This window comes from Chelonia mydas, chromosome 2 (genome assembly GCF_015237465.2).
Source record: "Chelonia mydas isolate rCheMyd1 chromosome 2, rCheMyd1.pri.v2, whole genome shotgun sequence".
NCBI classification, from domain to species: domain Eukaryota; kingdom Metazoa; phylum Chordata; order Testudines; family Cheloniidae; genus Chelonia; species Chelonia mydas.
In genome coordinates, this window is record NC_057850.1 from 73,819,838 (window position 1) to 73,846,126 (window position 26,289).

General features: G+C 42.3%; 1 protein-coding gene across 2 annotated transcripts in view; it reads left to right on the forward strand.

The window, feature by feature from the left end:
* CCDC178 (coiled-coil domain containing 178) overlaps nucleotides 1-26,289 on the forward strand; it is a 347,460-nt gene that overhangs the window by 126,110 nt on the left and 195,061 nt on the right. For both annotated transcript variants that reach the window (XM_037892683.2, XM_043539673.1), the window contains 2 exons: nucleotides 19,389-19,534; nucleotides 23,047-23,206. In XM_037892683.2, coding sequence (XP_037748611.2) covers nucleotides 19,389-19,534; nucleotides 23,047-23,206 — 306 coding nt within the window. The remainder of the gene's footprint in view (nucleotides 1-19,388; nucleotides 19,535-23,046; nucleotides 23,207-26,289) is intronic.

Consider the following 26,289-nt stretch of genomic DNA (forward strand, 5'->3'; position numbering starts at 1 on the left):
ATATACTATTTTCTGTCTCTTGCTTGAACTAACCTATCAGGCCCATAGCCTTGAGACAGGGTAAAGTACAAAGCAGAATTGATATTGGGGTCATTGAGAAGTCCTATGTTTTCTTCATTTGCCACACTGGCTCAGATAGCTTGGGGGGCTTTAGGAAAGCAATGGAGAAAATCAATAAAGGAAGAAAAAGATTTTGGCTGTAATAGAAATTGCCTGCTGATTACACTTTTGCTCAGTAGATGGCATCTTCTTGTAAATGATGGCTTATATCTTCTATATTAGTTACTAAACTGTATAATCCACAAAGAGAATTATTTAGCATTTTATTACTGAACACCACATTTTATATAAATATGATTATAAGCAGGTATAAGAAATAAGGATTTTCTTTTCAGGATTCTTTTTATTATTGTTATCCTTTCATTTGTGTAGCATATAAAACTAAGTAAGATATCATACTATCAAGGATGAGTCATACAGTTTATAGGTAAACAAAGAGAAAAAGCTTTTGGTTTAACCGTAGTAGCCTTTTTATTTCGTATATGTTGTAGTTTTGGTAGGGAAATATTCATCCCCTGTACAGGAAAAAATTACGTTAGGGACCAGGAAACTCAATGCTGATTCTTTCAGATTGCTCCCTTTGGGGTGGGAAGACAGAGTCTATATCTACACTACCACGGTAAGTCGACCTACACTACACAACTCCAGCTATGTTATTCACATACCTTAGGTTGAGTTACCGCAGGGTCTACACAGCGGGGGGTCGATGGGAGAAAATCTCTCATTGACTTACCTTACTCTTCTCGTCGGGGGTAGAGTACAGGGGTCAACTGGAACACGATCTGCAGTCGATTTGGCGAGCCTTTACTAGACCCGCTAATTCGACCGCCGGTGGATCGATCTCAGAGTGTCGATCCCGGCTGTAGTGTACACCTGCCCTAAGTTTTTTGTCTCCATCCTCTTAACAAATGTGCAGAGGTTGAGATCTACCAAAGCAGCAAAGACACTGATACAGAGGTCAAGTGACTGCACTGTTCTTCAGGGCACTCCCTGCCTATGCTAACACTTCCTTTGCAGATGGGTCCAACTATCTGCTGTCCCCTAATCCACCACTCAGGTGATGTTTCAGTTGGAGGGGTATGCCACAGAATGTAATGTGGAATGGGGCAGCACATTATGTTCTGTGAGGACCTCTCCAGAGATTTGAGTCAGTAACAGCAATTCTATATGTAAAAATATTACAAACTTAGTCTGATATGGTGTCTTATAGCTCTGGAGGGCTAGCAAGAGGAGTTTTAGACTGCTGTAAAGGGGATTCTTCTTTGAATAGTGTCCCTATGGATGCTCCACTTCAGGTGCGCATGTGCCTCCATGCACCTTTGATCAGAGATTTTCAGTAGCAGTGTCTGTTCGTCCTTCGCATGTGCCCTGCACATCCTCGTGCCAAGAATATATGGGACTGTGTGAGCCAACCACCCTCAGTTCCTTCTGAACAACCCTTGGCCTGAGATGGAGCATTCAGAATGCCCTCTTTACTCAGGCTGTTCTTGGTATAGTTTAGTTAGTTAGTTAGTTTGTTGGGATTGTTGTTCCCCTTTTATTAGCCTTTTTCCTTATTGAGGGGTGGTTTTGGACTTGTTTTCTGTGGTATGGGAGGATCCCCAGACTCTAAGCAGTGTCTTTCCTGCCAGGCAGCTATCCTGGTCAATGACAAACTTTCTTGGTGCCTCTGCAGTTTGGGGGACACCCATATCCCGAGTAAGTGTAAGACTTGCTCCTTCTTCAAAAGCAGATCTCAAAAAAAAAAAAATCAGAGAGATCAAATTCAAATTATTGGTGATTGAGCAAGCCCTAAGACTGGTCTCTGACCTGAGCTCTGAGAACCGCCTTGCACCCTGGCCTCTAAGCACACTTAGTACCCCATCAACTTCAGGATCCTTGTCACTAAGAGCCTCAAGGGATACTATTGCTGCTACCCCACCCACCTCTGGGTTTTGGTCATTGAAATTCTCAGGGAAGCCAGCATCTGCCTCAATATCAACAGTACAGGGAGCTTCATATTCTAAGTCTCTGGGTACTGATAAGAAAAGTAGGAGTCCTAGATCTCCTTCTAAGATGTCTCAGTTGCTGCCTGAGAAAAATGTTCTTGAGACCTCAGTTCCCAAAGGGAGTTTTGTTGAGGCTTCCTGTGTCTCCGGTACTCTGAGGATATCTAAAGTGTCCTCTAAGAGTCATACTACCACCAAAGAGGATATGGTATTGAAGATGACTTCGTCTTTGGGTAGTCCTATCCATACCAGTAGAAGTTCTGTGCAGAGCTGTATCACATCAAACACTTTTGTATCCTCAGTAGCTATGCCATTATCCTATAGCTCTGCATTGGTAGTGCTGGAGTCTGACCCCGGACATTCTGATACCAAACACTCAGGGTCCGTAGCACACACAAACTCAAGACAGATATAAAACATGGTACCGAAAACGGGATCCTGTGGAGGCCATCTAACTCATGCCTACGTACCATTGGTGCTGCAGAGTTTAGTATTCAAAGGACCTTCTTGTCTTGAATGAGCCAGAGTCCCTATTACTGGCACCGGACATCTGTTTGCACCGAGATCCTCCAGGTTATCAACTCCATATTTTTCACTGGGGCCTCCTTCTATACCGACTTTGACCATCCAGAGTGAACAAGTATCACCTCCCCTTGAGTGTGTTGACAATGACTCTTCTGAGAGTTTTTGGTACAGGGTTCTCTTGCTTATTCTGTGAGACAACATTCTCCTGTCCATTCTGAGCGGACAGATGACTTTGACCCTTGTCTAGCTGGTATGATCAACGGAAGATGCTTCCTCCCATGCCCTGTGGGCACCACAATGTTCATAAGAGCCCCTAAACACACTCAAGGAATATAGGCAGAACCATTTTCCACTGTCTTCACTCCGACCAGTAGAGGAGATCTTTGAGGAGCAGGAGGTAAGGGCTGACAAGTAGGCAACACCTCACACACATATTTCATCATCATAGCCAGATGAGGCTGTAATGCCTCCACCACCTTCCATGGCAGATGACCTTAGACAGTTCCAGGAGCTGAAGAAACTCATTGCTTATGCTTCATATGCCTTTATAAGAGTCCAGGATTCCTATCATAAACTCCTGGACATTTCCGTTCTTGTTGCCCTCCCGGTTTTTTGCTAGAGCCTGCTAAGATCATCTGTAAATATACTGACAAAAAAATGATTCTGTTCCAGCCAAGGACTCAGAGTTTTTATTTTAACATGCAACACCTAATTCCCTGGTTGTGGACAGTTAATGAGTGCAGTAGACAACACAGTGCTAAGTCTACCCCTTACAACAAAGACCAGAAGCGACTCAACGTCTTTGGTCATAAGAGTTACTCCTCTGCAACATTGCAATTCAGAATAGCTAACCAACAAGCACTCATGTGAAAGTATGACTTTCTGAATTATAATAAGTTTAACACCTTTATTGAGCTGTTGCCAGAGGAGCACCACAAGCAATTTAAAGCCATCATAAATGAGGGGCAACTCTTAGTGGAAACATCATTCTCGGCCTCCTTAGATTCAGATGATACTGCAGCACAGTCAGTCCATTTCCACTGTGATTGTGATGCAACAAGCTTCATGGCTTCACTTGTGCAGCTTCCATAAGAGGTGCAAAGTACTGTTGAGGACTTGCTTTTTGATGGTCTCAAATTGTTTGCTGAGTCTACCAATGACATTCTTCATGCTTTAAAAGATTTGAGGGCCACACATAGATCCCTTGGGATTTATATACTTGCAAATAAAAGAAAATTCAGCAGGTCTCAGACAACTCAGAGATTTTGCCCAATTTCTTTCTCTAGTTTCCATAGACCTTCTGAACCACCTGCCAAGAGTCTTAGGTTCTCTAAAAAGAAGCTACAAACTGCAACAGCTGCCTCATCCCAGCCCTCTGTTTTGTCCAAGTGCCAGTTTTGATGACTCGGTCAAGAGTCCAGATCATCCATTCCACAAGAATCTACAGCTCTGCTATCCTATCCTCCTCCCCACCTTTGGATAACACCTCTCCCCCTTTCAACCTGCATTGGAGAGAATAACATCCGACAAATGAGTTTTTGGAGGTCGTAATATCAATTATTCAAACTATTTCATTTCCATCCCTCCATCCCAGCCCCCTTCCCCATCCCTTTTCAGCGACCCATCTCACAATCAGTAGGTGAGACAGGAAGTCACTTCCCTTCTATGCTTAGGAGCTATAGAACCAATTCCAGTCCAGTACAGGGGAAAGGGGTTCTGTTACAAGTATTTTTTTGTTCCCTAAAAAGAATGGAGGATGGAGGCTTATATTATATGTCAGATTCCAAACAATTATGTGAAATAGCAGAAATTCAGGATGGTGACCCTTGCAGCTATAATTTGCTCCTTAGATTCTGGGGATTTGTTTGTGACTTTCAACCTTCAGGATTTATATTTTCATGTCACAATTCACCCTTGTCACAAGAAGTTTCTTCATTTTACAGTCAACCACAATCACTTCCGATACCATGTGCTCCCCTTCGGACTCTTCTCTGCCCAAGAGTATTCTCAAAGATAATGGCAGCTGTAGTTGCCCACCTACGTTGACTAGGTATAGTTGCTTTCCCTCATCTCAATGATTGGCTTCTCAGAGGTCAATCTTAACCAATGACAAGGTCTCTGTTCCACAGTTTAGGCTTTCAACACAATCTCGAAAAGTCTGTTTTGACCCCAGTTCAGTGGATAGATTTTATAGGAACTTTTCCAAATGGTGCAATAGCCAGAGTTTACCTACTTGTGGACAAGTTCACCCACTTGAAAATCATATTGCAAGAATTCAATTAAGTTCTCAAACGTCGTCAAGAAATTGTCTTCAGCTATTAGGTCATATGGCAGCTTGTATCTTCATAGCCCAACACACCATTAAATCTCCTGTGTTTCCTGGGATAGTTCAGGACAGTTTATATAGTGAACAAGCACAGTCTGGACATGCAGGTGTCTGTTCCCTATCAGGTTCTGGACTCAATCAGTTGGTGGAAGAATCCTGTATGGGAGTTCATTTCATTCCTTTAGTTCAAGCTCTTTCTACCATCGTTATTACATCAGATGCATCCCGCTGGGATGGGGAGCGCATCTGAGACCACACACCATCTAAGGCAAATGGTCTCCCCATGAGAGTCTTCTGAACATCAATTATCTGTAGTTGAGAGCAGTCAGGAATGCTTGCACTCACTTCTTTCCGCTGGTCTGAGCCAAATCTTTCAAGATTGCAACAGACAACCTAGTCTGCATGTTCTACATCAATTGTCAGGGAAGGGCGTGCTCCCCCTCACTATGTGCTTAGGTGATAAAACTCAAGAATTGGTGCATAGCCAACCAGGTAGTCATCTCCGCTTCTTACCTCCTGGGTATACAGAACACCACGGCTGACGAACTCAGCAGACACTTCTCCCAGAGTTGGATTCACAAGTCATCAACAGCATATTTCTAACCTGGGAGATTTCAGAAGTGTAACTTTTTGCCACCATCACCAACACAAAGTGCAAGTAATATTACTCAAGAGGGGGACTTGATCCTCAGTCACTAGGAGATGCCTTCCTTATTTCATGGGTAAGGAGTCTTCTTTACACTTATCCACCAATGCTGTTGCTCGTAAAATTTCTCAGCATGGTCAAGCAAGACAAGGATAAGATCATATTGATTGCACTTACTTGGCTGAGACACATTTGGTATCCTTCATTGATTCGACTTGCTTCTCGTCCACCACTGAACATTCCAGTCAGTTGCTGCCTGTTGTCTCAGGATACTTAGATGCTTCATCCCAAATTGGAAGTTCTGTGACTCCAGGTGCGGCTCCTAGATGGTTCTCTGGTATAGAGACTTCCTGTTCAACAGAGGTACAGCAGGTGTTGTTAAACAGCAGAAAGATATCTGTGATAAATACTTGCCTTCAGAAATGGAAGTGATTTCACCAGTGGTGTACCTGTCATTAATTCTCTCTTGTTCCCTCTTCTCTCTCCACCATCCTGGGCTACCTGCTAGAATTAAAAAGATCAGGTCTCACTATGAGTTCCATCATGGTTCATTTGGTGGATATTGTGACACTCTGTACCTCAAAGTAGTACCCTGGAACTCACATATTCACCACTGTGATATTATTATGATGTGTTTTGTACAAAGTATGCCTTGTGCTATATCATTTAAAAAGTCTTAATCTGTTGAACATTAATATCATGTTGAATTATATGTGCTATCATTGTGTGTGAAGTTATGAAGTATTGCTATATATAAGGATTTAGTTGGGGATTGGTCCTGCTTTGAGCAGGGGGTTGGACTAGATGATCTCCTGAGGTCCCTTCCAACCCTGATATTCTATGATTCTATGTTACTGAAATATGTTGTGAGGTTGGGAAAGCCCACGGCTAGCCTTTCAGTTACAACAAAAGAGTAGCCATCACTAGCCAGGTGGTCATCAATGGCTCATCAACACACAGTCCATTCTTCCTGTGGTTTCTTGGAGAAGGCACGTACACCAGGAGGGGCGGGCTAACCACATCACAGTAAGGATCTTTCTAGTAGCTGGAAGAAAGTATAAAAGAGAGACAGTGACATCATCGCTAGGCCTCTCTTCCCCCTCATCTCAGCACCTAGAAGAATGTCTGCAAGAAAAAGACATTGAACTGGGAAAGTTTGGTCCCAGGCTGGAAGGTAGTCCCTTGAATTGAGGAACTGTAACCTCCTTGTACCATCTTGCAGGGTGAGAAAAGCTGTTTGATTCAACTCTTGCTTAGACTAAAAGTTTAGGATTTAGAATGTGTTTGCTTTTATTTTCTTAATGTAGCTATCTCTGACCTTTATGCCTACCACTTATAATTACCTAAAATCTATCTTTCTCTAGTTAATAAACTTATTTTAACATTTTATCCTTACCAGTGAGTTTGTCTAAAGTACTTGGGAAATCTGCTCAGGTTACAAAGGCTGGTGCTTGTCCACTTCCCTTTGACGAAGTGGTGAACTAGGTAATGAATTTACACAGACCAGGTTTCTAACCAGTGCAAGATGGTACAGTTCTGAGGTGCAAGACTGGGGAACTGGGGGGAATTAGCTGGATCATCCCTATTGATGGTTCATGAGTGACTGGAAGATGATTCATGTAACTCAGCTGGGTGTGTCCTTGCCTGTGGATGTCTGTATAAGTGCAGTGCCTGACAGAGGCGGTAGCTTGACATCAGCATCACAATGTGAGAGGCAACCTAGGCTGGTTGGTTTGGAGGGCTCAGCAGTCCCAGGTTGCGCACTGGGGACCCCATCACAGCCAAAACAGCCTTTTGCTTGTCTGTGGAAGGTTTTTCAATTTTTGCTTGCCCCACAATGTCAAGTTTCCTCAGAGGACTGATTAATCTTTTTCCACAGATCATAGAACCTACTCCAGTATGGGACTTGAACCTTGTCCTTAATTACCTTGTGAAATACTCCTTTGAGCCAGTAGCTATGTGTTTGGTGCTTCACCTGTCCATGGAAACAACTTTCTTGGTGGCCATCACTTCTGCCTAGAAAGGCGGAGAATTGAGGATTTTAATGGCAAACCCTCCCAGTGTTTTTCAAGGAAAAGGTTTCATTACAACCACACCTCAAGTTTCTACATAAAGTGTCTTCTGACTTTTATATTAACCAGAATATTCATCTTCCATTTTTTTTCTGAAACCACATCAGACTAGGCAGGAAGCTGTCTTCCATACCTTGGACGTCAGGAGGGCATTAGCCTGTTGTTTGGACAGAAGCAAACCATTCAGAAATCAAGTATCAGAAGGGTAACCGTGTTAGTCTATATCCACAAAAACAACGAGGAGTCTGGTGGCACCTTAAAGACTAACAGATTTATTTGGGCATAAACTTTCGTGGGTAAAAAACCCACTTCTTCAGATGCATTGAGTGAAAATTACAGATGCAGGCATAAATATACTGACACATGAAGAGAAGGGAGTTACCTTACAAGTGGAGAACCAGTGTTGATGGGGCCAATTCAATCAGGGTGGATGTGGTCCACTTCCAATAATCGAGGAGGAGGTGTCAATATCAAGAGTGGGAAAATTGCTTTTGTAGTGATCCAGCCACTCCCAGTTCCTATTCAAGCCCAAATAAATGGTGTTAAATTTGCAAATGAATTGTAGCTCTGCAGTTTCTCTTTGAAGTCTGTTTTTGAATTTTTTTGTTGTTGAAGGATGGCTACTTTTAAATCTGTTGTTGACTGTCTAGGGAGATTTAAGTGTTCTCCTACTGGCTTTTATAGGTTACCATTCCTGATGTCTGATTTGTGTCCATTTATTCTTTTACATAGAGACTGTTTGGTTTGGCCAATGTATGTGGCAGAGGGGCATTGCTGGCACATGATGGCATATATCACATTAGTAGATGTGCAGGTGAATGAGCCCCTGATGGTGTGGCTGATGTGGTTGGGTCCTCTGATGTTGTTGCTAGCGTAGATATGGGGACAGAGTAGGCAACAGGGTTTGTTACAGGGATTAGTTCCCGGTTTAGTGTTTCTGTGGTGTGGTGTGTAGTTGCTGGTGAGTATTTGCTTCAGGTTGTGGGGCTGTCTGTAAGCAAGGACTGGTCTGCCTCCCAAGGTCTGTGAGAGTGAGGGATCATTTTCCAGGATAGGTTGTAGATCATTGATGATGTGCTGGAGAGGTTTTAGCTGGGGGCTGTATGCGATGGCAAGTGGTGTTCTGTTATTTTCCTTGTTGGACCTGTCCTGTAGTAGGTGACTTCTGGGTACCTGTCTCACTCTGTTAATTTGTTTCCTCACTTCCCCAGGTGGGTATTGTAGTTTTAAGAATGCTTGATAAAGATCTTGATAAAGAAGAATGTTTGATAAAGATCATTCAAAAAGTCTCCCAGGTTGTTTGTTTCAAATGGGGACAGATCTAAAGGATCCACAGTCTCCACCCAGAGACTCTTGAGATGGATCTCTGAATGTATTATTTCATATTATGACTGTGCCAACATTCAGCTTCCTTGTCTCAGTCTACTTCTGTGTCATTACTCAAAGATGTCCCAGTTGCTGCAATTTGTAGAGCTGCAATTTGAACTTCAGTACATACTTTCTCCACCCAATATGATGTGGTTCATGCCTCTAGATCAGATGCTGTAGTTGGCAATGCAGTTCTGTCTTCAGTATTACTCTGTTCGGAAGCACCCACCTCCCTGTGGAGATACTGCTTCAGAGTCACCTGAAGTGGAACACCCATTAGGACAATACTTATGGAAGATGGAGAGGTTACTCACCTTGTGCAGTAACTGGAGGTTGTTGAGATGTGTGTCCCTATGGGTGCCCAACTATCCGTTCTCCTTCCCCTCTGCAGGATTTTGTGGTAGAGAGGAAACTGAGGGTGGTTCACCTGCACCGCCCTATAGATCTTTGGTGCAGCACATGAGGATGTGTGGGGCACGAGGATATGCAAGCACAGGCATGGACCAAAGAGACACTGCTGCCAAAAATATCCGATCAAAGGCAAATGGGGGCACGTGTGCACCTGAAGTGGAGCACCCATAGGGACACATATTAAAGAACTCCAGTTACGGCACAAAGTGAGTAACCTCTTCTTTCCAACCAAGCCAACTCTATTTCTAGCCTCGCAGGGCACAATGTATGATAATTAAAGTTGTGTTATTTTTATGGAAAAGAAAAGCTATTTTGAGTAATTTTTAGAGGTTTCAGTGGCTCCTTCTGAGTCCTGTACAGTGCCATCTCATGTTAACTGAGGGAGTTGGCTTTGTTAGTGGAGGGATATGAAAAATAGTCCTATCACATTTTTACAAAAATCTCTAAAACACTCCTAAAATAGTGTATTTGTAATGTGTGGCGTACTCAACGTTATGAAGCAGCTGGTCATGACTCCATAGTTAAGGCTGAGTTCTCATTTGCACTTGACATAGGAATTTAACCTCTTTATTATGTATGAAAAATACAGCATATGCACCTCAAATTTACAGCACTTACTCTTTTTATGTATAGAATGAATTTTCTGATTTATTTGCAAGTAAGATAATTAATTAGTCTGTACTAAAATTAATTTAAAAAATGGTTCCTTTAAGAAATATATTCTCAACCTTTTCAGTTTTGTTTTCTTTTCTAATTTTTATTAGTAAAGGGATGCCTCTACCTCAGCATTCTTGCACTTGTTGCATAACTCCAGCAGATGGCTGATAGTGAGTGTACATGTGGATAGAAGTCACAGAATATGAGAACTCTGCCTATAAAATTGTTCCTCAAATATCTAAAACAACCCTAAGTTAAATAAGCTTGTTGTGTAAAAGATCACACACACATTTTTAATGAAGGAGGAACTGTGTGTTTAATCCTGAGAAATCTTATTGCTTTCACCTAAATTTGTCATTTGTATATCGTATGTAACAAGCTGTGCAATCTTCAATTGTGTTGGAATGGTTCATTGAACCCTATGGTGTTTTTTCAGGGACGTGAGAGGGCAGGGTGGGGAAAGATTGACTGTTACCTAACCACCAGTAATTTGAGCAGACTGCCTTAATTGGCGTGGAGCTGTAGTCTCATCATTAGCATCATCCAGGGTGTGATTTGACACTCCCTGTATCAGCTGTTTGGCTGGAATATAAATCTGATTGGCATTGTAATTAATAATGTCCTGTTGGTTTTGAGGCTAATAGCTAAACAAGATTACTACCTTCTCAAATAATTAAAATCTTCCAAGGAATTGTTAGTTTATTTGATATGGTTTAATTAACCTGATAATCAGATTAATGTGATAATCCATTTTATTCAAATTTGATATGTTTATATGTTTTGTTTTATGGTTTTGCTTAGTTTTTAATTTTAGCTAATAAAATGTATAAAACTGGAGACCTGCGTGGTTCATGTGTTTCTTCCCCAGATATCAGAGTTCCAAATCTGAGAAGTCCCTGGGGTAAATAAAGGGGATCAACCTTGTGGTGATCCATAGCAGGGGCAGTAGAACTGGGGTGGGGGCCAGGGTTGGGGGCTGCAGTGCCCCCACAGTGGAAATGTTGTGTGGGGCTCCATTTCCATGTGAACTCCCACATTCTGGGGTAAGAGCCAAACCCAGAGGGGCTAGATCAACTGCTGCACACAAAACTCCCAAACGGAATTATGATGACTAGAATGTCTGTTGAGTCAGTCTAAAGCAATGGAAACAGCTATAAGCACGGTTGAAAGCTCTTTTTGTTCGAATATTACCAAGTTCAGTCATCAGTGGAATTCATGGTCTCTCACCATCCAGTTTCTAAGTTCTCAGCCATTTTGATTTTTTGTTGTTGCACATGTGACCTGAAGAATTACACCTATGCAACAGCACAGACTTTCAGCCACTAGTTCTGTTTAAAGTTTGCGCTTTTCTACATTACCAGTTAAGGTTACGTTTTCTTCAAAGCTCCTTATTATAATTTATTCCCCAGCAATATCCATCTGTAAGTGGGTAAAACTGGCAGACACTACTCTGATGTTCATAATTTTTTAATTTTTTTCTTTGTATTATAGTCCAGGAAAATTGCTTTGAAAAGTTTACAAGTTGTGAAAATGTTTCTGGTAGTTTCCCAAAGTTTGTTTAACACTAGAGTTCATGCGATGAACGTCATATCAATCGTGAGTTGCCGTCTTAATTTTCTCCCCACTCTAATTCCAGCTTCATTTTGATTTGTCTAAGGACAACAGTAGAAGTCTGTGGCAGAACTGGTAATGGAATCTGGATCTTCTGAGTCCTTGTCTGTCGGAGTCCTTGTCTGTCCTTTAAGAAGGAGCAGGACCAGTGCACCCTATGCCTGGTTAGCAGACCGCCACTTAGGATTAAAAGAGGGTACCTGGGCCTAGATGAAGGAGAGATCTGTTGAGTCAGAGCTGCAAGAAGGAAGAGTAGCAGGAAGATCCTGTGAGAGACAGAAGGGGAAGAACCCCTGGGAGCTGTAGCACAGAGTGTGCTGAGGAACTGTTTTTGTTTGTTTTGTCTGTGTTGGAAAATAAAACAGCCTGGAAAGAGACTCTGGTCGTGGCAGAGGATTCTTAAGAATTTGGGGGAAAGCCCTGTCTTGTGACCTTTGGTGGAGAATATGGGGAGGTGATTGGCCCCTAGAACAGGGAAGAAATTGGATTCCAAGCATTGACTGGCACACACCTCAGTTTTAGCAATGAGGAAAAATGGAGGAGGTCATATGTCTGTTAATGGAACAGTGGCAACAGAAACAGCAGCAACAGAGCTATGACTCTGTAATTGGTTGTGAGCCTGCAGAAATGGCAAGAAGCACGATTTGCCCTTCCGCAGCAGTGGCAAAGGCCCACGTCCAGCAGCAAAAGTAGCAGTTGGGCCAAGGGATTCTTGTGAAATGTGTCTGGTACTGGAGATGAGGTAGCTCAGGCCAACTGGTCCCTGGTCTGGCGAAGCTGGGTACAGGAGTGAAGAGGCCTTCCTCCACATTTGAGCAAATAACAAGTGCAGCAGGCTGGGGGGAATTGACTTGGGCAGCTTCCCAAGTCAATTCCCACCTATTCCTGGTGGGTTCGGCACAGGTAGCCTACCAAGTTGTGAGAAATGAGCAGGTGAACTCCTATCCTGTGGAGAAGGTTTTGGATAGACTGGGACTGACTCCAGAGGCATACTGGACCGAACTATTCCAGTGTGGGGCACAACAATGGGTAGTGGCTCCAATATTATGGGATCTTGCTGCTTGGTGGTTATGCCTAGAGACTAGCTCCATAGAGAAAATCATGGACCAAGTGGTCCTGGAGAAGTTCTTGAAGGTCCCACCCATAGAAGCACAGAGATGGGTAAGGCAATACTAACCTGCATCAGTAGGTGAGGCAGTTGAAAGGACAGAAGCCTTCTTTGAAACTGAAGAAGCCGGGCAGCCTGAACTGTGTAGCAAACTAGGAATGGCCTACTAGGGGAGATCAGACAAGGGGCTACCCCGATCTGGGTAGTCACCAGGAAACTCTTAGTGGGAGAGGGTCCTGAGTAACCCAAAACACGGGGATGCACAGGACCTACCAGGGCCCCAGTCTGAGGAAGTGCTTTTGGGGTTGGCTGGGTAAGTCCCATTGTGTGCTTCAGATGTGGCAAGTCTGGATATTAGGTGAGAATGCACAATAATGGAGTGCAATTACCTGTGTTGCTTTACAGCCAGGCTTATGGTCTAGGGTCTACTCTTAATGGCACTAAGGTTCACTTGTACATGGTACTAGTCAGGCTGGGAGGAGTGTCGGTAGAAGGTCTTATGGACTCAGATTGTGGGTGCACCCTTGTCTGGGGAAATGTGGTATTGTCAGAGAAGATGGACTGGAATCTACCCAGAGATGTGTCAGGTATGCAAGGTGAGATCTGGATCTACCCCACAGCAGGGGTTGAGTTGGGAGTACAGGAGCAGAGAGGTCAACTACATATTAGGGTACTGAAGGATCTTCTGAGACTGATGATTTTGGGAAGAGACTGGTTGGGTTTCCCAGCCCTGATACAGAGTTAAGGTGTCATGAATCCAGAGCAGCAGTGTAGGGTACAGAAAACCAATGGTTGATCAGAAAAGGGGTGGAGAGAGCTGAAGATTGCATGAAACAACTGATAGGGGCTGAGAGGAAGCCTTCAGTCATCTTCAGAGCTTATTGGAACATCTTAAAAGAGAATTGACAAGAGCTGGAGGAAACCTCCCAGCAGAAGATCATCAATCAGACAATAAAACCTGAACAAGAATTAGCATAGTCTAGAGTGGAGTTAGAGTGTGGAAAACAGCAGTGCTTGATGCTGGAGCAGACATTGGCCATACTTCAGATTGAGAAGACTGTCAGGGAACAGGAGCTCATGGCACAGACTCAAGAGTGCGCAATGGATGCCCAGTGGGGACCCAGATGGACCTTGTTAGCATGCAGATAAGAGGCCGGGGTGAAAGTAGTGGCCCTTTGAAGAGGGGGAGTCAAGGGACAGTTTTATGGCTCCCATCATGAGGACTGGGTGACTGTCAGAACAACTGGTAGCTGCAGAATGCATGCTACAGATGAGAAAGAGAGCAGCTGGTGATTCAGGAAGAGAGAGGTTGCCTCTTTCTGGTGTTTAATCTGCTTGAGGGAGAATTAGACCTTCAGCATGCGGGTCCTCGAAGTCCTAGAGAAGACAATGAGGCTGTATTGACTGTGTCATGGTGAAGGTATGGACTGTAAGGCTTGCCCTAAGTGTGGGCAAGGTCTTCAAGGAGGGAGGAGATTACCAGGGTGACATTTAAGAGGGAGCAGGGCCAGTGCAACCTGTGCCTCGTTAACTGACCCCATTAGGGTTAAAACAGGGCACCTGGGTCTAGAGGGAAGAGAGTCAGAGCTCGGGAATTGCAAGAAGCAGGAAGTTCCTGTGAGAGGTAAAGGGAGGGAAAAAAACCACGAGGTAGGCTGTTTTTTGTTTGTTTTGCCTGTGTTGGAAAATAAAACTACCTGGAAAGAGAGTGGTTGTGTCAGTGGGTCTTTTGGGAGCTGGGGAGAAGGCCAGTTTGTTACACGGTCCAGTGACTTAACCATACGACTGTCCTTTCTTTCTGTTGACTGTACCTTAAGGTCCTGTTTCCAATGGCAGTTCTCTTTTGCCAGAAGATTCAAGGAACTTCATGCCTTCTCCTGCTAGATACAGGGTCTACCAGGATAAGGATCCTTTCCTGAAAGGTTTTCCTGTATGTCATTTGCACAAGGAAGTAGCCTTTCCCACTCTTTTGTCTTAATCCACAAAATTCCAAGTAGGGTAAGCTACATTGCCTGGACATTAACAGCTGTCTGAATTTATCTTTGCTAAGAACTGAGAGATTCAGAGTGGTTATTCATATTGCATCAATATCCTAATTTAGGAAAGTTCAGGCAGCTTCCAAATAGTTTCAGAATGGATTGAGAAGAAAGCATGTATTTCAAGCCTGCATTACCACATGGATGGAGTCTTTGTGGGAAGAGAGATTGGAGGTGTTTCATGGAAATCTACAAGGCAGCCACCTAGACATCAATTCTCATATTCACCAAGAGCTCTCCATGTGTTGTACAAACATAATTGGATGCAGCCTTTGTCAGAAAGATGCGGCTGGCAGCTGTTAGACATTCATCCCTTCCTCCTGTATGATTTTTTTATTGCTGTAGGAGGTCCCAAGCAATTAGACTGGTTGAAGAAGAAAAGTAAGAAAATTTATTTTCTTTGAGATACCAATCCAGGCCGCCACCTTGGAAAGATTAATACAATGTCCTTTTATAGTTTCCTGTTGGTTTTACAATTGTTCAAGGTCATTCTTTTTACCAGAATTGCTTTCTAAGTCACAGCTGAGTTCTGAGATGGTAAGCCGTTTCAGTGTATACTGGGGAGAGAAGGATAATGTGTCAAAAACTTAGTTATTTGTTTCTCAATTTGCTAGCAGGGAAGAACTATACCCAAGCAAGTGACTTGGTATAGAAATTAATGAAGAAAGGAAGTTTAACAAGTATGGACAATATCCCCTAAAATCAGCAATGATTTTATATTTACTTCTAGATCATAGATAAAAATTTTGAATAGCGTTGGCTGATCCCTGTAGAACGCCACTTCCCGCAGTTCCCATTGTTTGGGAACGGTGAACCGCGGTAGCTGTTGGGGGTCGTGCCTGCGGACAGCTAATGTAAACAAACTGTCTGTGGCCCACCAGCAGATTACCCTTATGGGCCGCATGTGGAAGGTTGCCGACCCCTGTCATAAAAGAATGAAATCAGGTTTGTTTGACAAGATCACCTGATTGTCTCCATATCTGTTCTGGAGCATCACTCCCTGTACACTTGGAGCTGGAGGTGTAATTTCCTGCTTGGATACACGAATGCACACTAGCTTTGATTAGAAGTGCAGTAAGGCTGTGGGATGGGCTAGTCACCTTGAGTACAATCCCTCCCAGGACCCTAGGTACTTAGTTGGGCAGCTTGCCTGTCCCACCTCCCACTCTGCCACAGCTACACTTTGTTTTTAGCATTCTAGCTCAATCACATGTTTGTGCGTCTACCTGAGTTGAAAATTATCCCTCCAGCTCAAAGTGTAGATGTACGCTTAGAGGCAAAGTACCTTATGAAGATTTGATTTGTGGATGGATTCTTTCAGTTACCTTTGAGGCATATATCCAAGATGGGGGGTCTTTTTCCTCTAAGAGTAAAAGTCCATCAGACCAAGTGTCAGGCTGTCACCTGGACAGAAGGGGGAAAGCATCTGAAAAAGAGATTTGTGAAGCCGATTACTTGTAAGTGCATGCGCTCGTTTGCTAACCACTGTAGTTTGGGTATTAATGTGTTTGCTGGTGCACTTTTCTGCGATGCTTTATAAGGGCTGTAATTCTTTGTGTGTGTGTGTGCATAGGCGGTGAGTTATATCTCCACGTGGTGCCTTGGCACCAGCAATATTCAGAGCCCGGGGCCCAGTTCCACCAATAATTGGGGCTGGGTGTCACCCTCGGCCCCACCTGCCCCCCCCACGAGAGTCCCCTGGCCTCCTCTTTCTGCCCCCACGCACCGGAGCAGAGCATCCCTGCCTCTGAGGTGCAGCTCCATGATGTCCCCCTGCATCAACTTCTGCTGCAGGGTCCTAGTGCCCCCCAACTCGACTGCCAGGGCAGACTGAGTCTGAGCCTGCCCTTCCACCTCCAACCCTTCCCTTTTCCAGTGTGACCCCTCCACCAGTACAGGAGGCCCCCCCACCGGCAGTCACAGCTCCTGCCCCATGCTGGGCAAGGGGCAGCCCCATCCCTCACCCCCAGTGAGGCTACAGTCAGGGGCAACAGCAGGGGAGGAGGTGCACGCAGCACTCCCGGCACCCACCATGAGGGAGATTCCTGGACCTGAGAGAGGTCCTAGGAGCACATGCAGTGACAGTGGTGGGGGTGAGTGTGCTGCTGGGGGGGGGTGGGAAAGGGGGGCTCCTCCCCCAGAGCTCGCTGCTGCTGGCAGGGAAAAGGCTGGAGGGAGTCCTCCTCTCTGGCCCCTGTCCCGGAGCAGCCTGCCTGCACCTCAGATGCATCCCCAGCCCTGCCCCACCCCAGAGCCCACACCCCCAGCCAGAGCTTGCATCCCCCCACACACCCTCAACCCTCTGCCCCAGCCCTGAGCCCCCTCCAACACCACAAACCCCTCATCTCCAGCCCCAGCCAGAGCCCTCATCCCCCCCACACTCTAACCCTCTGCCTGAGCCCTGAGCCCCTCAAGCACCCCCAACACCTTATCCCCAGTCCCAGTCAGAGCCCTCATCCCCCTTCACTCCAACCCTCTGCCCCAGCCCTGAGCCTCTCTAACACCCCAACCCCCCCAGCCCCAGACAGAGCCCTCACCCCCACACTCCTACTCTCACCCTGAGCCCCTCCCACATCCCAACCCCCTCATTCCCAGCCCCGACAGAGCCCTCACCCCTACACCCCTACTGTCACCCTGAGCCCCTCCCACACCCCAAACCCCTCATCTGCAGCCACAGCCCTCACCCCTGCACCCCCTCCCACCCCCAAACTCCCTCCCAGAGTCTGCATCCCAATCCCCTGCCCCAGCCTAGGGCCTGCACCCCAGACCTCCTCCCCCACCCAAACTCCCTCCCAGAGTCTTGAGCAGGTGCGGGGGCAGAGTTTGGGCAGGGGCAGGTTCTGGGCACCACCAAAAATTATACAAACCTGCCGCCCGTGTGTGTGTTTGTGTGTGAGATCAAGAGGTATGTTTTCTCCTCCTTAAATTCAGCTCATTTACATTGCTATTTAGACAGGTTTCAGAGTAGCAGCCGTGTTAGTCTGTATCCGCAAAAAGAAAAGGAGGACTTGTAGCACCTTAGAGACTAACAAATTTATTTGAGCATAAACTTTCGTGAGCTACAGCTCACTTCATCAGATGCATTGTTGAGCTGAAGTGAGCTGTAGCTCACGAAAGTTTATGCTCAAATAAATTTGTTAGTCTCTAAGGTGCCACAAGTCCTCCTTTTCTTATTGCTATTTAGAGTCCATTAGTATGGATTACTAGAGCTACTCTTTGTAATTTTTCCCTACATGTAAAATGGGTTTCTGTTAAAGTAGCTCCAGCCTCCCACCTGCTTATTGTTGTTCTATAGCTCTCTTCTTTTGGTGTATTGGTTCTGGGGAAATTGCAGTCCTGATTATACTGTGGGTATTAGCGGTATTGTTTGCTTGCGTCATGAGCCTTTTTTAATTTTCTTCATCCATCTGGTTGTCACCTGTGAAATGAGAAGGGGCCATTGCATTTCATCTGATTCTTCACCAACTGTGTAACTAAAAGCCAAATAGTCTTTGCCATACTGCTTGGATACAATGGAGATATGAAAATCAAGACATACTTTAATATCTATGGTGAATTACAAGTATTTTGTGAAAAACAGTTGTTCCTATTTTAAGTTTAAATAATTTGGTCTCAGTATGCATTTGAGAGGCAATGTATCTATGGATTAGAAAAGAGGACTGTAGTTCAGGATTTTTATTTTTTACTCTCAGTTGTCCCACTGCCTGTAATATGGAACAAGTACCCTACAAACAGTTCTTGTCTGAAAATTTTGACCTATGTCTAAAGGCACCTGTATCTTTACACAATTAAATAAATATACTGATATCCAAAGGTACTGAGCACATACAGCTCCCATCGAAGCCATTAGAAGCTACCGTTGCTCAGTACCCCTGAAAATTAGGACTCTTCTTCGATACATGCCTAAGTGTGGAGTAGTTGCTTATTTTAAGGCACACATTGTGCTTTTAACTTTTTGTGCCTTAGTTTCTTACTGAGTAAAATTGGGAGAATATTTTCTACCAAACTTCATGGAGATGTTGCAAGACTCCATTAACATTTGTTAGTATTTTGATAACCTAAGGTGAAAGTTGCTACCTAGGATCCTGATCCTGCATCCATTGAAATCAGTGGGCACAGAATTGGGCCATGTGTGAAAAGTTTTGTTTATCTTTCACCTGCTATTGGTGATTTTGCGTATGCAAGCCGTTGTTTGTTTGAAGAGGCCAACAGAATTATTAGAAGCTGTTTGTTACGTATATGAGAGCACAGATTAAGAAGGTGTGTGTCTGTTAATGAAGAAGGTATTATTCAATATGCAGTTGTGAGGATACAAATATTAATAGCAAGGTTGTGCAACAAGTTGAGGAACAATAACTTAGATGTGTAAAATTTTGCCCTTAAAGAAACAGAATTATTTCAATTGCACTAAGTGCTTCAACATCACTTCTGAAAACAGTTCTGTATCTTCAGGTATGCAGTTTCATGCATCGTTGCTCATAATTGTGCACTTAAAATACAGTATCTAGAAATCTAGCCCTCCCTACTTTACACACTATATATATACACACACTCTCACACATTTTCTTCTTTGTTTCCAGGGAAAATATTCAGATGTTTCCTGTCGGCTAGATGAAACCATTCACATTATTGAAAATTTTCAAAACAGAATTCATGAATTAAATGAATTAGCAGAGACAAAGCAAAGACAAATTGAAACTACAGAGAAATCCCTCATAGAATTGAGGTAAGAATTTCCATTCCTATCAAAGTTTTTTAAAACGTAGCTTTTATGTTATCTGTACAGTATTATTTATAGTAAATATAATGCAGTTTTTATCAATAATTTGAAAGTATTTTTGTCTGATTATACTTTGTGGGTTTTGTGCATTTGTAGAAGACATTCATGATAAATTGTCTGCCTGGTAAATGGTATTTCAGGCATCAGGACTATTTTCCAAAATCTAATAAAATCCATGGTCAGTTGCATCTTTAATTAATGGAGTATTTCTTGTGTTCTGGTTTTTCTCTGTTTCAAGAAATGTGGACTTACACTTACTGTGACTGATGAGTCCTGAAAATAGTCTCCAAGGGCCCTATCCAGCTGAAAATACCTGTAGCCTTCTAGGCCACGCAAGCCTTGGAGGGCCATATATGATGATTGCACAGCAGGCTTACTCTTCTCCAGGATAAAGGTGAGCCTGCTGTGCAATGTCAAAGAGAAAATAGCTGTGTGCTGTTGAATTGCAAAGTTACTTACAGGATGGGGAAGTCATGAAAAAAGAGTTTCTTGCCTCCACACACTTTAGCTCCCTTCTTCCGGTCACGTTCACTTCCATTTGCAGGTGCTACACATTCCCAGCTGCCTGGGATTGGCTTCTTCCAAACCTTGATTCAAGAAGAATGATTCAGCTGAACCTGGTGTTCCGACCTCCAGTCTAATGGACTCCAAAAATACAGAGGATCAGTGCTCAGCATCTCACATCCAGCGGTTGATACTGACATCCATTTGATCAGTTTCATGCAATGGGATGCTGTATCCCAAATTCTATTCCTTGGTTCTGGCCAAGAATCTTTAAGAGCAACTGAAGTTGGTAGTGAAAGGTTGTAATGTTTGTTTGTTTTGGTCACTTCCAGTAACTCTGTGGTTCTGAATAGTTCTTGAGTTCAGCACTCCTTCTGCTGAGGGATTCCTCCAAATTTTTCCAATTCCTACTCTTTAAAAAGACCATTGATTTTGAAATTCTGTAAAGAATACTTTGAATATTTCTTGAGCCTCTGCTTCTCAGGTATCCCATCTCGCTCTTAAAGATCTGAAGTCACTCCACTTCCAAGACTTGGATCCAGATGATTGAAGTTGCTTGTTCCCCATCTAATTTTTACCATTCTCTTCTGCGCAGAGACCATACAGCACAAGTAGAATTCTTCCCCCATATGAATTGGTGGAAAACTAGGATAGTGCACCTACAGCATCTATGGTCATTGGAGCACACAGCCTTTGTTTAAAAAAAAAAGGAAGCGGGGAGAAAGAGAAGGGAAAGGTTCTTTCTCATTGCTTTCTACTTCTTGCTGATTGTTATTTCCCCTTAGTGAGGATTAGTGGTGAGTATGCAGAAGAAAGGAATATTTCTTATCTGTTAATTTCTTTTATTCTATTAATGTCTCTAATAATCTGTCCCAGCAGTTGGCATTTTATGTACATATCTTAAAGAAGGCTTTCCCTGGAGCCAGTTCCTATTTTTGGGTGGTATACCTAGTTAAATGTTAAACATGCTTATATATTTGGATTACATATTTTACTTTTGGGTGGAATGGTGATTGGTTTAAGTGATTGTTATACAACTTTAGAAGAACTCTTCTGGTATTTGCAAGATGGGTAAACCCAAGGTTCCCAGCATCCTCTTCAAAATGCTTGAACTGACCCCATCTATGAGGAGAGAGATCAACTCATCTGTGAGGATTAGTGTAGATGTTGAGAAAATTAAGGCAAGTAGCATGTAAGAAACTTTCCTGTTTGAGTCTGACTCAGTGTCTTAGACCCAATGACAAAAGATCATTCAAATACCTCAATAGATTTTTAGTCTGTTCATCAGCAGTCCTATGATATGGGAGTTACTGTTTCTGTGAAGAAACCGTGCACACTTGAGGGAAGCAGCTGGAGGCAACAGCCCTTGATTCCAGGTGCTGATTCCTGCCTGGCTTGATGGAGAAACTGGAGACATGGGGTTCCTGCTGCTGCCTTCATTCATGGCTATTGTTTACTTTCTAGCTTACTCTCTCACACTTTTATCTGATCTCCTCTTCCACTTATTATTGTTTAACTGCAAAAAAAAAAAATAGCAAAAGCCTAAACATAAACTACAAGAATAAAATAGAAATTTTGACCTATATAGTACTAAAACAACAGTACTATAAAATTAAAAATTTTCCAGAGTAGCAGCAGCTGTGTAACTGAAAAGACTACCACAAATCCCTATGCTAACACACTAATTAAGGAAAACACAGTCCCACCCTAAAACCAATCAAGGCAACCCAATAAAAATGGTGAACCATTTTGAAAAACCTTACTGCTTTTCACTCTCCCTCGGAAAAACAAAAACCCTATAGAAAATGCATAGAACTAGCAATTCTAAGCAAGAACCTACCACATTGCCAACTGCACCAAGCTCCTCTTGTCTCACTGGGGGTAGAGAGGGGCAAGTTTGATTGGATTAGTGGGAGATAGCCAACACCTGGGGTCCTAAGGGAACTGGGAGTGTGCATACTTAATCATGCTGGAATCTTTCCCTTCCCTGTGCTAACTGCCTACATAATGTGCCTGGGACATAAGGAGAAGGAAATGGGAGCAGAGGGACAGATTAAGGGGCACATGCTGGTGACAGGGACAAGTGGGGGGGAAACAGTGGAGAAGGGTCTGTAACCAATAGAACATACTTTCCTCCAAACCTTGGAATTGAACCCAGGATTCCTGAATCTCAGCATTTCTGTGCTTTCAGCAGATAGCTGTAAATCCCACTGGCAAAGTATGTGTCTCATTCCTCGCTTGTGTCTAGTTCTACTACTGCTACCAGATATGTTAGTAAGTGGTAGAGGTCTGTGCAGTGGATGTAAAGTTTCCAGTACTGCTGATGACACATGTGAGATCACCATGATTATACATGAAGGGATTTTTGTGTGTTTGCTTTTTTTTAAAAAAATGAAGGAAATTGCATTACCCACACCTCCCCCCAAAAAGCTATTTTAAAACAACATTTAGGTTACAAAGTAAAGCACTGAAAAGTTAGGAAATGCCAGACTTAAGGTTTCCTGTGCAACCTTTATTTATCCCCTTGTGTATATGTATTATGACAGTCTTTAATTACATGATCAAATACTATATTATCTATAGGACTCCTAATTTGCTATATTTTATTTTTCATATCCTTTTGTGTGAAAAATGTGACTCCATTAGTAACATGAGTACTCATATATGGACCTCTGAGGAAAATGAAAATTATAACAAGTACATTTTAGAAACCTCTAAAGATGGCCTAACATAGTAGTCTGATGGAGATGGATTAGTGGGCAGAGTACATGTAAGGTTGTTCAAAAGACATGTTATATCTATCACATGGTTCTATATGGTTTTTCAAATGGATCTTAACATATGTGAGATTTGTCTGTCTTTTTGTCTACAGTAAAATTAAATATTAAACTATATAAGGTAAGACTAAAAATCAGTTTATAATAATTTTTATTAAGAACTTTTTTCTTTTAAAGGGAAAATTTTAGTGCTGTTAGCTGTAAGCAGGAGAAAAATCAGATGATAATTGATTACCTCCAGAAGGAATTAGAAAAATATGAGAAGAGAATACAGCATGAGGAAAAAACATATGGAGAATTACTATGGACTCGACAGAAAAATTTGGAAGATATGAAGGTGGGTACCATTAGAACTGTTTTGTTTAACAGAAGTAAAACAGCATCACTTAAATCTGGTTAGTTACTGACTTCTTTGAAATACTTTAGCACAATTTTATTAAATTTTCAGTATATAAGGTCACAATCTCCTTGACAATATGCAAGTAACATCCCCTATTGACGTCCATTGCTATTTTTCTGTGTTAGGACTGTAGGATCTGGTCCTGACATTCCTAAATGACTTCCTTTAGGATAAGTATACAGTTATTAATTTGATGCTGCAGTGCTAATTTTACATGTATGTTTAATGTGTTAAGTGTTTTCCTGTTCCATTTTCCTGACCTCTGTTCTGCAAAGCAATGTACACACTAAATCTTTTATCACTTTATAAATTGGAAGGCAACAGATATTCCATTATGGCATCTTCTATATGAAATTTGACTAGAACACTAATGCTGTATTTGGCACCAAGCAGATGGACCCCCTGAGCCTGTGTAGAGTTAATTGCAAAATCAGGGCCTAGTGAAGCAGAAGTTTAGAAAATACAGTTGCTTTTGCTACAAAACTCTTATGAGAGATCAGATACTGTAAAATTCCCTAAATTCTATATTGAAGAATTATTTTCACATTTTAGCTTTTCTATCTAAGGTAAAGAAAAATTAAGTTGTGGGGGTTTTTTTTGTCACTGACAACATTTAATTTCTGTTTGTGCTTTGCATACAACTGATACTAAAAATACTTGCATGGTTCTAAGAACACTGATTGATTAATATTTTTATCTTCAAAACAATCTTAGATTATTAAAATTTGACAGAATTTTAAAAATTTACTTTATTATACTCTTCACCACTATATCGCTTGTTTCGTTTTTGCACTTCACTCAGAATAGGCATTGAAAATAGACTAATAGCTTCTATTGTCATTTTTACTTAGTTTCACTTTTCAGCTTTGATGTACTAGCACAGTGGTACTGTACAGTATTTTAATTGCAAACACTACAGGGGACTGTTTAAATCGAAGTAAGATTTTTTTTTTCATTCAGATATTACCAAAACAATGTATAAAACATTTTAGTTAACACTGGACCTGTTTCTCTCCTGCCTTTGCACACTGCAGGTATTTACACTTGTGCAAAGTAATACATGTGAATGTGAAATATCAAATCACTCCACTCACAATAGTGGCAGTAGTGCTTTGTGCTCACTTTGCATTGGTACAGCGTTGTAGAGAATAAGGCCCATTATGTTTTTCAAAACTTGGTTTTGTTTGTTTCTACAAAGCCTGTGTTGATCAGAACATACAGGAGAATGAACATAGATACAGAGGTAGATTTAAAAGTAAAAGTTTTGCGACTTCATTAACTGTTAACTTTAATGGGAGACTGCACTAAACCCCCAAATACCAGGCATTCATTTGGGTTCAGTGCAGTGTGAAATGGATAACATACAAAATAACCAATATTCAGGCTTGCCCCTCTTCAGCCTAACCCTGGGGATTCACCCTCTTGCTCTGTCTCTGTTACTATAAGGCATGTTTTCTACTCATTCTCAAGACTCTTCTCTGAACTCTCCAATTTATCAACATCCTTCTTGAATTGTGGATACCAGATCTGGACACAGTATTTCAGCAGTGGTCATACCAATGCCCAGTACAGAGGTAAAAAAACTTCTCTATGTCTACTCAAGATTCCCCTGTTTATGCATCCAAAGGTTGCATTAGCCCTTTTGGCCTTAGTGTCACACTGGGAGCTCATGTTCAGCTGATTATCTACCACAATCCCCAAATTTTTTCAGAGTCACTGCTTCTCAGGATAGAGTCCTTCCCCCATTCTGTAAGGCCTACATTCTTTCTTCCTAGATGTATACATTTACATTTAACCTTATTGAAACATATATTTTTGCATGCATTCAGCTTACCAAGCAATCCAAATCGCTCTATGTTAGTGACCTGTCCACTTCATTATTTACTACTCCCCCAATTTTTTAAGTCAACTCCAATTTTTTATCAGTGATAATTTTACGTTTTCTTCCAGGTCATTGTTAAAAATATTATATAATGTGGGGCCAAGAACCGATCCCGTGGGACCCCATGAGACACACACCAGCTCGATGGTTATTATATTAATTTATGTGTATTACTATAACACATATGAGCCCTAGTCAAGGACCAGGACCCCATCGTAAGAAGGCTGTACAAAAACAGAACAAAAAGGCAGTACCTGCCCCAAAGATCTTAGGATCTAAGTGCTGTGATAGCTTCTTTAAACCTTACATTCTGCAGATACAAAACAGTGTGCTTTCCCAAAATGTATACTAACATATACACTTACATTCCATACTGATGTGCCTGGTAAAAACACATAGAAAGCTGAGGATCCCGTCACAGACACTGGGATCATAGTTGAAGAGAGATTTCCAAAAAATACTCTTCAAGATGATCCCTTGGCATGCTATTCTTTTAGCTCTAGCACAAATACAGTTCAGATTATATTATTACCTGCTACAGTACTTACATGGTTAGTATCCTATCAATTAAAATAATTACAAGTAGGATTATTCTGTTTTTTGAAGCTGGAGAAAGAATTCCTGAATAGCCAGACTCCCTCCCTGTCCCTTCCCAACCTTAAATCTAGTCCCACATTTAGGTCTAGCTATTGGATGAACCCTAACAATGTGCTTCTAAAATGCAGATTCATATACCCATCAAACAAACTTGATTACATATGAAAGTAATAATCTGGAATAAATTCTGTTGCACATAGCATCCAGAGATATACTGATATTTTATATTTTCTTTCAAAGGATAGCAATGGGCATCACTGTCTATTTCTGTTCAAAATCCTTAATGAACAATAATTTCTTCTAGAAGGTGTTCTATTCTATTAATTAATTACAATGGTGTGTGATACTAGGGTGATTAATAATAGATGGATATTTCGTTATGATAGCTTTTAAACTTGAATTTACAAATATCAGTTTTTCCCCAAAAATTGAAGTAGACCTCCCCAAATATATACAAATATGTTTTGTTTGAAACAAATTGCTTTCCATAGTGGCAGGGCTTTCTCTTTCCCCCCAAAAGTACAGGGTGGAAATTACTGAC